The sequence below is a fragment of the Labrus mixtus genome, chromosome 20 (genome assembly GCF_963584025.1).
Source record: "Labrus mixtus chromosome 20, fLabMix1.1, whole genome shotgun sequence".
NCBI lineage: Eukaryota > Metazoa > Chordata > Actinopteri > Labriformes > Labridae > Labrus > Labrus mixtus.
This window is the reverse complement of record NC_083631.1, coordinates 1,547,004-1,559,350: the sequence shown is the minus strand read 5'-3', so window position 1 is coordinate 1,559,350 and position 12,347 is coordinate 1,547,004. Positions and strand designations below refer to the sequence as shown.

Below are 12,347 nucleotides of genomic sequence, written 5' to 3'. Positions count from 1 at the left end.
AACAACTAAAGCTTCACGGTGAGAATTTTTTGACCCGCTTCCTAAATGTAGTGCAGAAATGAAACGAGAGAGACCTTAACCAAGGTGGATGTGCGTCATTATCAGAACGCTCTAAACCGGTCAGGTGAGATCTCAGCATGCACAGATGGTGGATATCGCCACCGAAAACAAGCTCGTTTCACTACTGAAATGAGAATTGTAAGACCGGAAATAAACAGATGACGGCCACGACTCTGCTTAATAAAATTAGCCTACATTGATTGGTGCGCTTATTTGAAGTTGCTAGATCGCTATAAAAGGATGTGGGGGGAAAAGTTACATTTATGTAATATTTCACACATCGCGTAATGGAGCGGAGGATTTGTAATGTAATGCAATTTATTTTATTTTGACTTTTCACCGGATGTTTTTCATGTTTCACGGGACAATTGACAGTTCAGCTCCCAGCCGCTAGGAGGAACAAGGAGGGAGCCATGCCCAGTCCAAGCGTGGAGAAGGAAGCGGGGCAGGGAGTCTGCATCCCCACACAACAAGTCGGGACATAACCGAAGCAGAGGACCTGAGAAATAGTTCCAGTTTGACTTCGAAGAGCTTATTTACATGGGGACAGGACATGACATCCACAGCGAGCGAGAGGAGGGCGTTTGCTCATAAAATCAACCGGTGAGACTGAAACACAAGTTATTGTTTAACAGATGACCTGCTGGACGGTACACTTAGCAAGTATGCTAGGATTTGTAAGGTATCACTACACATTAACCAGCCAGTAAACACACTGTGGAACATTTCTGCAAGTAAATACATGTATTTCAAACCGTTTCCACCATCATAATTGGTCTTTAATACTTTTAAAGAGTTTATTATTTAGTCATGTTTCTTTCGTTATCGTAGCATCGTAAGCGCATTGTCATAATCAATGATTGAGCTACTTAAGGATAAAACTGTCCAGCTGAGGACTAGTTTAATGGATGAGATGTGTTAATTGGCTGTATTAAAATGTTAAAACGTCTAGGAATTCATAATATGGTAACACTTTTAATTATTTAAGCGTTTTATTTTTAGTATATATCGTGTGAACGCCTTGCAGCATTGTTGTAGCAACCTGTTTCCACATGTTGTAAACTGGTTTTCCCTCTTCTAAAAAAAAAAAGTAACGCTATATTTGCACTGCATAGACTTCTAGTCAAAACCAGTGTCTTATTATACTAATATTATTGATCACACATTAGAAATCTTGAATACATGTGCTGGCTCTTTGAATAACATGCTATAACTACACTGGTGTGTGTGGAAGCCAAGTAGCTCATTGTTGGCCACAAAACATCTTTTTTTTTTATAAATAGGACTTACAAACATTGATTCTGTCCAAAATGGAACTTGCTTTCCAGTTTTTTCACCACATCATTCAGTTTTTACAGGAGATCTTGTTGTGCTGTTTTTCAAGAACCAGCTTGCCTTGCAGATACTGTAGCTTTTCCTAGAGCCAGTTAAAAAACAACAGGATGACAGATTATTATCTTGAAGGTTAAAATTTTAAAGTCCAGTGTAACCTTGGTGAAGTCTTGCCTTTGCTTTGGTTCATTACACATTTTTAGGCCAGGCACCATCACAAGTTTGTTTCTTTTCATTTTTAGTGTTGGATTGTAGGTCAGCTGTCATTTTGTACGAGCCTTTTGATTGTTAATACCATATCATGTAGGAGTATGTGGGTGATTAAAAAGCATCACACTGCATTCCCCAAGTCCTGTCGTCCTCTCCTTAGACCATTGTTTGGTGCCGGAAGCAGGAAAGGGTGGGAAGGGGTGTGCTGGCCATTGCCCTTGCAGCCGATAGCTTTCCTTTTTCCTGTTTTCAATTGAGGTGCAAAGAGCTGCAGACACTCTTTCCACATCTTCTGAGGACAAAGCCACCGTAAAGTGTAAATATTTAAAAAGAGAGTCTTTTCAAACGGTTCAGCTAAAGTTCTAAAAGTCTAGCTACATATTGGAGACAGGAATTGTGATCCTAGGTGTTCTCTGTGCATTGATGGAATGAAGGCTTATACCAAAGCTATGTAATCATGAGGGCCACAGTTCTGTAAATGTTGAAGCCATTGCAGCTGTGTATATGAGAGAAGGAGTTATTTTGTGGTTCTAGAGTAGCAGCTGCTAGCTATCTCTGTGAGAGGATTGTTTTTTCCCCACTTTGTCTCTCTTTTAAGCCTCCCATTTGCCGTTAGTACATAAAGGCTGGGGACAGAGCTCTGGCTCTGTGCCTGCTCTCAGGAGCCGGCCCGCCATCTCTCTGTGAGATCTGCCATAGTCCCAGTTCAGAACAGCTGCTGGCTATAAGCATGGCTACTGGTACAAGAAGCATAAAAAAAAAAATGAAGAGGTTAGCAAGTGAAGTTGTAAGTGAAGCTACACCTCTGTATTTGATTTTTAGAGCTTCACAGTGAATGACAGATTTGTTTATCAAACTTCTCTAATGTTGTAAAGTCATTCAATTTCTTCTGAAGTTCAACTACTCCTTTGATCCTTACAGTGGAGTATTTCAACATTGGACTAAAGCGACCCATCAAACCAATCTCTTTGTTTTTAACTCATACGATCCATTTGTCAAGATGTCTACAACTTTGACTTGTCTGTAAATCTGTACTTACTGTATGTCCTCTGTTTTGTGTCTTTTGTTTTTTTACTCCCTTTCTCAGGACGGTAGCTGCTGAGGTCAGAAAACAAGTGTCCAGAGACTATGGCTCTCCACAGCTGACCAAGAAAAGGCCACACCACCCTGTGAGTCACACTGTTTTAACCTTTAAAATGGTCATAGGAAGTTTGCTCGATCAGCAGATGGTTGGTGTAACTTGTGAATTAGGTTAATTCATTTTTAGATAGATGGAAAGCGTTTTCTGTCTGCCCTTCCTAACTGCATGCTGTCTCCTCTCCTGCTCTTTGTGAGTCCTTTCAATCAAGGTGATCAGATTAGGATCCTTCACTATGGCTGTGTTATAGTAACTGTTACATACACAATTATCTACTGTTGATCGGCAGTTGCCCCTGACGGAGGTGGTTGAGCCGGTGGACTTCGAGGAGTATGTGAGCAGCCATGCTCCTGGGGTGGAGCCTGGCCCTCTCAGACAGCTAATGGAGTTCCCCCAGGATGACCTTGAGCTCCTCCACCAGGACAAAGAATGTGTTACACTGGAGCCACCATTGCCTGAAGAGGAGGAGTGAGTCAAGCTGATGATGGACAACACATACATCCATATTAAATTGTAACATTACCTCGCATTATAATACTGTAAAAACAACGAAGGCAAAGATGGACACAGACACGAACAAAGCCTTTGTCTTTGTGACACTGAATGTACTAGATGTATGCTTTGCTAAATTATTCATAAGTAATGTGTTTTTTATGTAGCTCTCTGGATTCCAGAGTGAGAGACGCCCTTGCCGTCTACACCGATGACTGGCTCATTATTCAGAGAAAGTAAGTTATGTCAGTTGAGGAATCAGTGGAATTAACCCCAAGTATGTATGTCATTTATATGTAAACGATGAGCACCACTTCCTTGTTCACTGTTTATCATGATGTTTTCAATTCTCCTCTAGATATCAGCGCTACAGCACCACATACACCCCCCACAACTCAGAGCGACAGAGGGAGAGGCAGCGAGGGCTCGTCAAACAAACCTTTGAACTGGACGAGGCTGCTGCTGCTGAGCGCCAGGATGACCAGGTAGCTGATGGTGATGTTCAGACCCAGATGACATCTCAGTCCTCTGGGTTCACTTGGCACATTTGTTGATATAGTGTACATATAGTTTTGCTACTGTAGACTAAAAGGTTTATAAACGGCCATTGTGTGTTAGATGGACAAATATATAAAAAGAAAAGTCAGAGAATAAACCAGGTCTCTTACTTTGTTAGGGAGGGCAGTATGAGTTGGATTCCTCTTAGTGATTTCATCATGCAGAGATGAGTAATGTATAAATGGATATATCATATCCATTATCCATTACACAGTCTCCACATGAATCATATTTAATGGGTAATGGGATCTTCAGCATATTGTTTTCCCTTATATTTCTAAATCATCTTCAGTGAGCACTTAAAGGTGACATCTGTTCCTGGAGGAAATAAAAACATATGATCTCAACCCTCCGCCTCACTCTTTTTGGCTCAGGATGACGCAAAGCGGCGGTCAGTCAGTCTGGATGAGACACCTAGGGGAAGCTGGGCCTCCAGTATCTTTGACCTGAAGAACTCCTCCCCAGATGCTCTCCTGCCGTCCGTGCTGGAACGTACTGCTGCAGAGGACATGGACCACCGCAACACTGAGGCACGCCTGCAGGGTCGCCACAGTGACCTGCTGGGCCTTTACCCTCCCCCTGATGAGGTTTGAATTTAAAAAGTTATGTTCAGTATGTTCAGGAAAGTAAACACTGGCTCTGTATCACAAAACAAAGTCCACACATTTTAGATGATTATGAGATGATTTTCTAACTCTCTTTTAGATACTACTTGGACAATGATAGCTATACACCTTTGCTAACTATTACCACGAGGAAACACTGCGTGTCTAGGTCTATTAGATAGCATCCATGATTGTGTCGGTTCCTTGCATCTCAGTCTGTCCCACCAGAGATGCATGGAGAGATGCAGAAGGAATGCTTTCCTCTGAAGTGTCAAGTGATGTGACATCCGTTTGGGATTAAGGCTTCAGAGCGTTAAAGCTGCACCAGCTAGTTTAACTGTTGTTTGTGTCTGACCACATTATCACTTCATTAGTTCTAAAAAATAATACACACAGTAACTGTTTTTTTTACTTGATTATTTGACCTGTTCAGAAACATACCTTTACACTGAGAACAACCTACAGTGTGTTTATTTTGTGGACTTTAACCTGTTCCGGACCACAGGGACTTTTTTTTTTGCAGCTCAATGCTATAGTGTTAAAAAAATTTAAACCTGACATTTGTTACCGATCAGTTACTTTATACTTTTATTATTACACAACATTAAGTGTAAAAAGTGTTTCTTAGCCACAGATATTCTTACTCTCTTAGACTTATGTGCTATCCAATAATAAAAGTTCATATGGGGAAAAAATCATCATGGAAAAAAATGATTTGTTTTATACCGATATTAGGCTTTATGAGTAATAATATTTTGTTAAATCAGAAAACAAATCATATGCAAAACTTGGAAGTGATACACTCTATTATATTGATTTTATAAAAGTTATCATGAATATTTCATTCCTAATTGTCTAGTCAAACTCTTTTATCCCAGCTTATCAAAACACAACTCTTTAGAAGCGGACATATGTCTGTAGTCTGTTTCAAGGCACCCCTTAGTGCTGTTTTAAGGTCTCCATTCTCAGTTGTTAAACTCTGCTGATAATTGGAAGTTTCAGTTAGGCTGGGGGGCGTGTCTGTCAGTAAAACTACCGTGAAGGCTGCTCTCATGTATCCCGTCATCACTCCAAGCGTGGATCAAGGAGTGAGGAAATGTCAAATAAGTGACTTGAGATCCAGCTACAATAATACAAACATTTTTAGTAGTATGCTTCTTACATTAGAAATGCTGTATTTTAGAACTTAATCAAGAACAATCTCCATCAATAAATGTATCACCAAGGAAGTGTATTTAATCAGTAATTCGTTTACTTCCTGACATGCAACAAAGAACATAATGTGTGCAAATCTTGAAACTTAACTCTACAACTGAGTTTCCACATCTAAGCTGCTCAAATGAAAGCATGGAAAACCAAACGGCATGAACGAAAAATCAGAAGTAAACAAGTTTCTAGCACCAGCCACACAGATTGAAGGCAATTTAAGTTCAGAGATCAAACCTTAACAGAGCAACCAGCAAAACCCTGAGTTGAAAATGTTGGCAAACATGGCTGCCATTTATTCAGCTCAGTAACATTATTAAGAGTTCCTGTAAAGTGAATGTCCATAATGTCTGGAAACCCATCCAGCTGCCGAGCTGTTTGCTTTCCTTTCCTCTGTGCTCTCACTTTCTTGCTCCGTCCTTCTTTATAATCTGTGTACACATAGCCGCTTCCTTTTCTCTCCATGTTTCCATGACATCTGTGCAAATGTTATGTTGTAAGTGTGTGTGTGTGTGTGTGTGTGTGTGTTTTGTACATGGCTTTGTTCTCTGTGTGGCAGGATGAGGCAGTGGAGAGATGCTCTGTCATTGAGGTGCCCAAAGAACACTGTGGCCAAAGGATAATGGTCAAGTGTCTGTCTTTGAAGTGAGTTTAGAACAAGCATTCGTATATAACATTCAACGTTTATGTCTCCATGCCCTGGTACACACGAACAAATACCCATAATGCTCTCTCTGTGTTTCAGGTTTGAAATAGAGATTGAGCCGATATTTGGAACACTTGCCTTGTATGATGTCAAAGAAAAGAAAAAGGTACTTTTTTGGTTCCAGATGTTGTTTTCCCTTTTTTTTCACATAAGTGTTCTTCTGCTGACTTTAACTCTCTATAGCCACTTACGTAATGCTGAGTTCATGCTCAACTAATTGAATTTCCCTTGTCTCAGAAAGCTCTTAGTGGTCTTGCTGTTCAGATCATTGAGTCCAAACTGAATTAAAATCCCTTGATGTGCATTTCCATTATCATGTTTCCTTCCCCTCTCTCTCTCCACTATTTCCCGGTTATCTCAATCTTCCCTCCTACAGATCTCGGAGAACTTCTACTTCGACCTGAACTCGGATCAGATGAAAGGGATGCTTAAACCCCATACGCCTCACACTGCCATCTCCACACTTGCCCGTTCTGCCATTTTCTCCATCACGTACCCGTCCGCAGATATCTTCTTGGTCATTAAGGTAGAGAGAGAAGCTGAAGAAAACCTCTAAACATGTTAAATAATGTTTTCTTATCAGCTTAGAAGACAATTATTGTTTTTTTAAATGCAACCTGAACTTTAATTTAATTCCGATTCACAAATAAGATATGCGCATTATTGAATCCTTTTTTTTTTGTGCATGGATTTCAGCTTGAGAAAGTCCTGCAGCAAGGAGACATTGGAGAATGCTGTGAGCCCTACATGGTGATGAAAGAGTCTGATTCCTCTAAGGTAATGGATTTTTAAAAAAAAAAGGAGTTTTAAACTGTTGCAACACACAAGGCCAACAACCAGCTTTTACTGTCTAGTCACCATCATTACTCAATCTGTCTGGAAAGCTGCAATATTTACCATTCATAGGGGTCAGCTCAGCACACATGAGAAGCCCGTATTTATCTTTAAATTATGTAATCATATCTGGTCGACTTTCTGTCCTGCTCTAGCACAAAGAGAAGTTGGAGAAGCTGCGTCTACAGGCAGAGCAGTCGTGTAATCGTCTCGGGCGTTTTCGTATGCCATTTGCCTGGACGGCCATTCACCTTCTCAACATCGTCAGCAGTGTGGGAGGTCTGGACCGGTCGGACCCTGACTCTGACTCTGGTACTTAAGACTTAAAACAAGTCTTGAATGAATCCAGTTTGAAACATGCACAAAGAAATAGTAGCAGCAAATTACATTCAAAAACATTCCTGTCTAACATTGACTTTTTTTTCTCCCGTCCGTTAAGAACGCAAAGGTCATGGAACATGGAATGAGAGAAAGAAAAAGGGCTTTGAGCGGATGAGTGTTGGGGATGACATGTGCAACTTTGCAACGTTCCGTCCTGCAACGTTGACCGTCACCAACTTCTTCAAACAGGTCAGCACCTTTGAAGCTGCACTGCTTATGATTTCTATAGCTTCGCATCTTGTCGTGTGACAGCAGAATTACTTCTAGTTGAATCCATCATGCTGAGGGTTGTAGCTGTAAGGGGATAAAGACAGGAACCAACTCGTACTCTACTTTGATTACGTCTGTGCAAAGTTTTGCAATAAATAGAAACTCACATACATTTCAGGAGTTTCCTAGGTTGTGACTAATTTTATAAAAGAAGTTCTGTTTATTATTGGAGTTAAACTGCAAAATAGAACCTGCAATTTTCCAGAGAGACAAGCTAGCATTGATTAACCTGAAATAATTTAAAGGAAGTAAACCTTTTAGTACTTGACTTGTCATTACTCTATGTATTTTAGAAATTACTGTTTTATTCACTTGTTTGTAATTTGTTGTAACTCTTTTCTATCTGTGTTTTTGAAGGAGGGGGACAGACTGAGTGATGAGGACCTCTATAAGTTTCTGGCAGACATGCGTAGACCGTCCTCTGTTCTGCGACGCCTAAGGCCCGTCACCGGTAAACAGGACAACAAAGTCCAGATGTTTATGTGACATTGGAAAGAGGCGTTGATGTTTGTGGGGGATTTTTGATTTACAGTTTTTTTTGTCTTGTGTGTCCATTGTCCCTCAGCCCAGTTGAAAATTGACATCTCTCCAGCTCCGGACTCGCCTCATTACTGTTTGTCACCTGAGCTGCTTCACGTGAAGCCTTACCCTGACCTGCGTGTTCGACCTACCAAAGATGTGCTGGAGTTCCCTGCTCGCTATGTATACACACCTCACACCACCTACAGGTGAGTGTTCACTTTTCACAGAGAGACAGATGCGCACACACACACACACACACACACACACACACACACACACACACACACACACACACACACACACACACACACACACACACACACACACACACACACACACACACACACACACACACACACACACACCAACACCCATTCACTGCATGCCTGGTTTTCTGTGTTTGTTATTTGCAGCAGACAGAATTTCCCTGCTTTTTCTGCCTTGTTCTGGTCTGAAGTTTTAAGAAAAAAGGACAGTAGGTTCTGAGTTAAAACATAAACACAATTGTATTCATAGAATTTTTTTTAGAATATATAAATAACATTGTTATCAAAAGTATTCTTCATGATAGCTTACAAAGAAAAAATTAACAATTTTTGTAAGTGACAAAGTGAGTGAAGGCAAATAAAAAAACTGGTGTCCTTGTTGTGAGAGCCACAACGAGTACACAATCGAGAGTGCTAATATATGACATTTGAAATGATATATTAGCAATAATAAAATATCATAGATCTCTTGCAGAGTTGGAAGGGAGTGTAGTGTGGATTGAAGTTGGAAATTAGCACCGTAACCTGCCAAATACAGGTTTTGTTGTTGTTGCAGTTAAAGGTGAATTAGCGCGACCTACCAGCCATGGTGGCGGTTAAATAAAAGTAGGGTGACGAATTGATTAGTGACAAAAAATAACATAACTTGAATCCCGGTCTTCTGCTTGTTGCGCTCTGACTTTATGAGCAGAACCAGGCGGTCCTGCATGCTCAGTAGCCACAGGGCTCCGCCTTCTCCTCGTGTCAGAGTGGTTGTTGGTGTTTACAGTGATGGGCTGTCTGCTGAGAAGACTTGGCTCGATGTCACTTCAGAGTAGCATCGCACAGATTAACATCTCAATGACAGCGGTTCTACCTGCTGAAGGTTTGTTTAAACTGATGTCTGGCGGTGTCTTGTTTTTAAAGGAGCAGTTGTAAATACTGTTACTCCCAACAGCGTTATCAAAAAAATCACCTGGGCACATTTGTTGAGAAACACATTCTATTTCCGACAAGTTCTTCACAATAAAAGTCCTCCGTTTAAATTTTGTTGAAGTGCTTTTATTGTGAATCAGGAAATGGGGTATTTTCAGTGGTAGCACCTTAACCCAACTCAGACGTTTCGTTTCACTTGTGCATTTTTATTTCTATTATTATTATTATTATTTAATTATTCAATTAAATCTTCAGATTTAGTTAAAAGCTACGATGTACTGAGAACCGAACACACAGTGCCCTATAAACATCTTACTTAATGAAACGCACACTTTCCAGCAGAAACCTTCATGATTGTGATGACTCCTCATTTAAGCTCATATACTTATTAAACAATATGTTGATTACCTTGCCTTCATTTGAGCTTTAGTTGCAGCTAAATCAGCCTTTGAGGACATGGCAGCAAGCGAGACTCTGAGGCGCCCTAAATAATATACTCAAGCGAGACAAAGAGCATGTCTCTATTTTCTTTAAAAGCATCTTACTTAAATACTATAAGCCTTAATTATAATATTTACAATATATCTTGCTGTCGGTTAAAATAGAGTGACTGGTAGATTTTTGAATCCACCAGTCACAGTGGAAGGTAGGCGCAAACGTTGATTTCCAACCCCGGTGACGATACAGAGTTAAAATGTGGATGGCTCTTGTCTTATTCATTGAAGGCTGGGAGACCCATGATGAAATTTAAACGGCTATGTCACTCTGAAAGGAGAAAATAAAACTGTTAATACATTGAAATAAAGTCACCAAAGGTTAAAAACTTCAGATAAGTGACTCACCACCTGAAGCAGTTTGGAGAGCTTCTCATTCTGGGTCTCAATCATCTCTTTTTGAAACTCAGTCAAATGTTGTAAACCTCTCAAGACATCGGTTATCTCCTCTGCTCTCTCCTAAAGACAGGAAGACAACTCTGTATGATGAAAATCAGTGACTGGTATTCAAATATGTTGAGTGATCAAGTGTCTTTGCATCCATCAATCTATCAATCTTTGTTTGTATAGAGCCAATTCATAACAAATGTTATCCCGAGACACTTTGCAAAAAGCAGTTAAAATACCTTACTCTTAAGCAGAAGTTAATGTTAGCAGGCTACTGTGACAGACAAAAGTGACCTACAACATTTACTCTGCCTGAAAGTTCAAACTAAAGAGAGATTATTCAGCTTTCTGATACCTGCAGATCTTTGACGCTGGTAGGTGGTACTGAGTTTATGACGTGCTTCTCCAACTTCTCTACTTTGGTCCTCAGCTCTGCCTCTTCTAGCTCCATATTGGCCAGCCAGTCTTTAGTCGTCTTGGTGTCTGCCTGTTGCTTGGCCATCTGGGCCTGTCAAAAGAGCATCTGCCCTTATTATCCTCTTCCCCAACAAAGATCCTAGTGCAGCTGGCAGCTGCCTGCCCCACAGTGCACTATATAGCTTTCAAAAGACACCCTCACTTTCTTATCTCAGATGGAAGAATGAAAGACCAAGATTCATCCATATACATTGTAAAAAATACATGAAAGAATCCTTTGGTCCTCACACAATAAGAAGAGTGACATGCCCAAGCACAGACTGTTGCATACTGTATATGTTTATACAGCAATTGTCCAGGCCTTGTTGTGTCGTTGATCCATTCTGCAAATCAGCAAAGAGCTGCTATTTATGTCAGTTAGACAGTTTTTTTATTCTCCAAAACTCTGATGGAGGTTTTAGATACTCAGATCGACACATTGTTCCGTTAAGATCTGGAATCTGATTGTACTTCCCAGAAGTAGTCTGTCTTGAAACAAAAACAACATTGGGCAGCACATGAGGAATGCACATTGTTTTCATGTTTCTGTGTTTTCTTACCTGTAGCAGCTGTATCACCTCCTTCATCTGCTCTTCCACCTCTGCAGCCTGCTCAGTCTGCCTCCCCAGCTTTTTGAGGGTCTGCTCATGGCTTTTCATTTTCTGGCTGATTTTATCTATCTTAGCCTCTGTGGTTTCATAAACATATTTTAGGGATTCGCTGAACTGTATGACACCAAACATAAGCACTTCGACTTCTCCCTCTGGTGCGGCCATATCTTCCATCTTTTCGGTCTTCAGGAGCGGAGCTGCTGTTCTTAAAGCCATGGCCAAACAAAGCAAGCACAGACCCAAGATCATCTTCATAATAACAGTCTCTTACAAACACAATATAGTCCAGTTGTCTGTTTCTAAAATCTCTAAGGCTCTAAATCTCTCACAGCTGTGCCGACCGTGGCATCATCAGAACGAACCATGAGGATGATGAATTTTGAGGATGGTCAGACCGCCTTATATTTGATATGTGCATGCAACACCATAGTAAAACATTAGCTCAGCAGCGGTTCGATCACAGGTCTTGTCCATGGCATTAATCCCCGTGACCTTGCCTTGAAGTTTAACCCCTGAGGTACTAGTTTTGTCATTTAGGTCACAAACTAATGTGACATGCATAACTATGTATGTAGCACATTTTATAGAGACCAAGCACGAGCAGTATCACAATCTGTGCAGCACATATTATTTCATGGTATTTTAAAAATTACGATTTCTCGAGTGTAAAAAAAATCAGCTGTTACAAGAGATGACCAAATGTTACCTCCAGTGTTTGCCTTGGAAAAGAGTTAATGTGGCCAATCAAATCCAGTGCTTGGACACACTCTTCCCATGTGCACACATGGCACTCTTTATCTTTATCTTTTTTTCCTTTTTTTCCTCTCTTATCTTTGACTGTAATACAGTTTTGTAGGATTTCAGGATTGATCCATGATAGATGAATTGTAATGTTGCTCATAAT

At 40.5% G+C, this 12,347-nt stretch overlaps 2 protein-coding genes across 5 annotated transcripts in view; one reads left to right on the top strand and one right to left on the bottom strand.

The window, feature by feature from the left end:
* The first annotated feature begins 469 nt into the window (after positions 1 to 469).
* Positions 470 to 12,347, top strand: part of LOC132954724 (dedicator of cytokinesis protein 7-like) — a 31,611-nt gene continuing 19,733 nt past the window's right edge. For 3 of the 4 annotated variants that reach the window (XM_061027372.1, XM_061027371.1, XM_061027370.1), the window contains exons 1-14: positions 478 to 663; positions 2,690 to 2,771; positions 3,030 to 3,208; positions 3,400 to 3,468; positions 3,591 to 3,717; positions 4,165 to 4,377; positions 6,161 to 6,246; positions 6,347 to 6,413; positions 6,684 to 6,833; positions 7,004 to 7,084; positions 7,297 to 7,453; positions 7,581 to 7,711; positions 8,150 to 8,243; positions 8,358 to 8,520. In XM_061027372.1, coding sequence (XP_060883355.1) covers positions 614 to 663; positions 2,690 to 2,771; positions 3,030 to 3,208; positions 3,400 to 3,468; positions 3,591 to 3,717; positions 4,165 to 4,377; positions 6,161 to 6,246; positions 6,347 to 6,413; positions 6,684 to 6,833; positions 7,004 to 7,084; positions 7,297 to 7,453; positions 7,581 to 7,711; positions 8,150 to 8,243; positions 8,358 to 8,520 — 1,649 coding nt within the window. In that variant the 5' untranslated portion in view covers positions 478 to 613. Of the gene's footprint in view, positions 664 to 2,689; positions 2,772 to 3,029; positions 3,209 to 3,399; positions 3,469 to 3,590; positions 3,718 to 4,164; positions 4,378 to 6,160; positions 6,247 to 6,346; positions 6,414 to 6,683; positions 6,834 to 7,003; positions 7,085 to 7,296; positions 7,454 to 7,580; positions 7,712 to 8,149; positions 8,244 to 8,357; positions 8,521 to 12,347 lie in introns of all 4 variants that reach the window. The other variant, XM_061027374.1, reaches the window with a different exon arrangement.
* On the bottom strand, positions 10,030 to 11,744 carry angptl8 (angiopoietin like 8). The gene is made up of 4 exons (XM_061027375.1): positions 11,393 to 11,744; positions 10,732 to 10,884; positions 10,341 to 10,448; positions 10,030 to 10,260 (listed from the first exon to the last, which is right to left on the bottom strand). Exons 1-4 carry the CDS (start codon positions 11,696 to 11,698, stop codon positions 10,243 to 10,245), a joined length of 585 nt encoding a protein of 194 aa, XP_060883358.1. The 5' UTR covers positions 11,699 to 11,744; the 3' UTR covers positions 10,030 to 10,242.

Coding starts and splice junctions, on each gene's coding strand:
- angptl8 (XM_061027375.1), bottom strand. CDS start 11,698: ATGAAGATGATCTTGGGTCTGTGCTTGCTTTGTTTGGCCATGGCTTTA. Junction 10,885..11,392: donor AGGTGATACAGCTGCTACAG/GTAAGAAAACAC, acceptor CTCTTTTGACAG/GCCCAGATGGCCAAGCAACA. Junction 10,449..10,731: donor CCAGCGTCAAAGATCTGCAG/GTATCAGAAAGC, acceptor TCCTGTCTTTAG/GAGAGAGCAGAGGAGATAAC.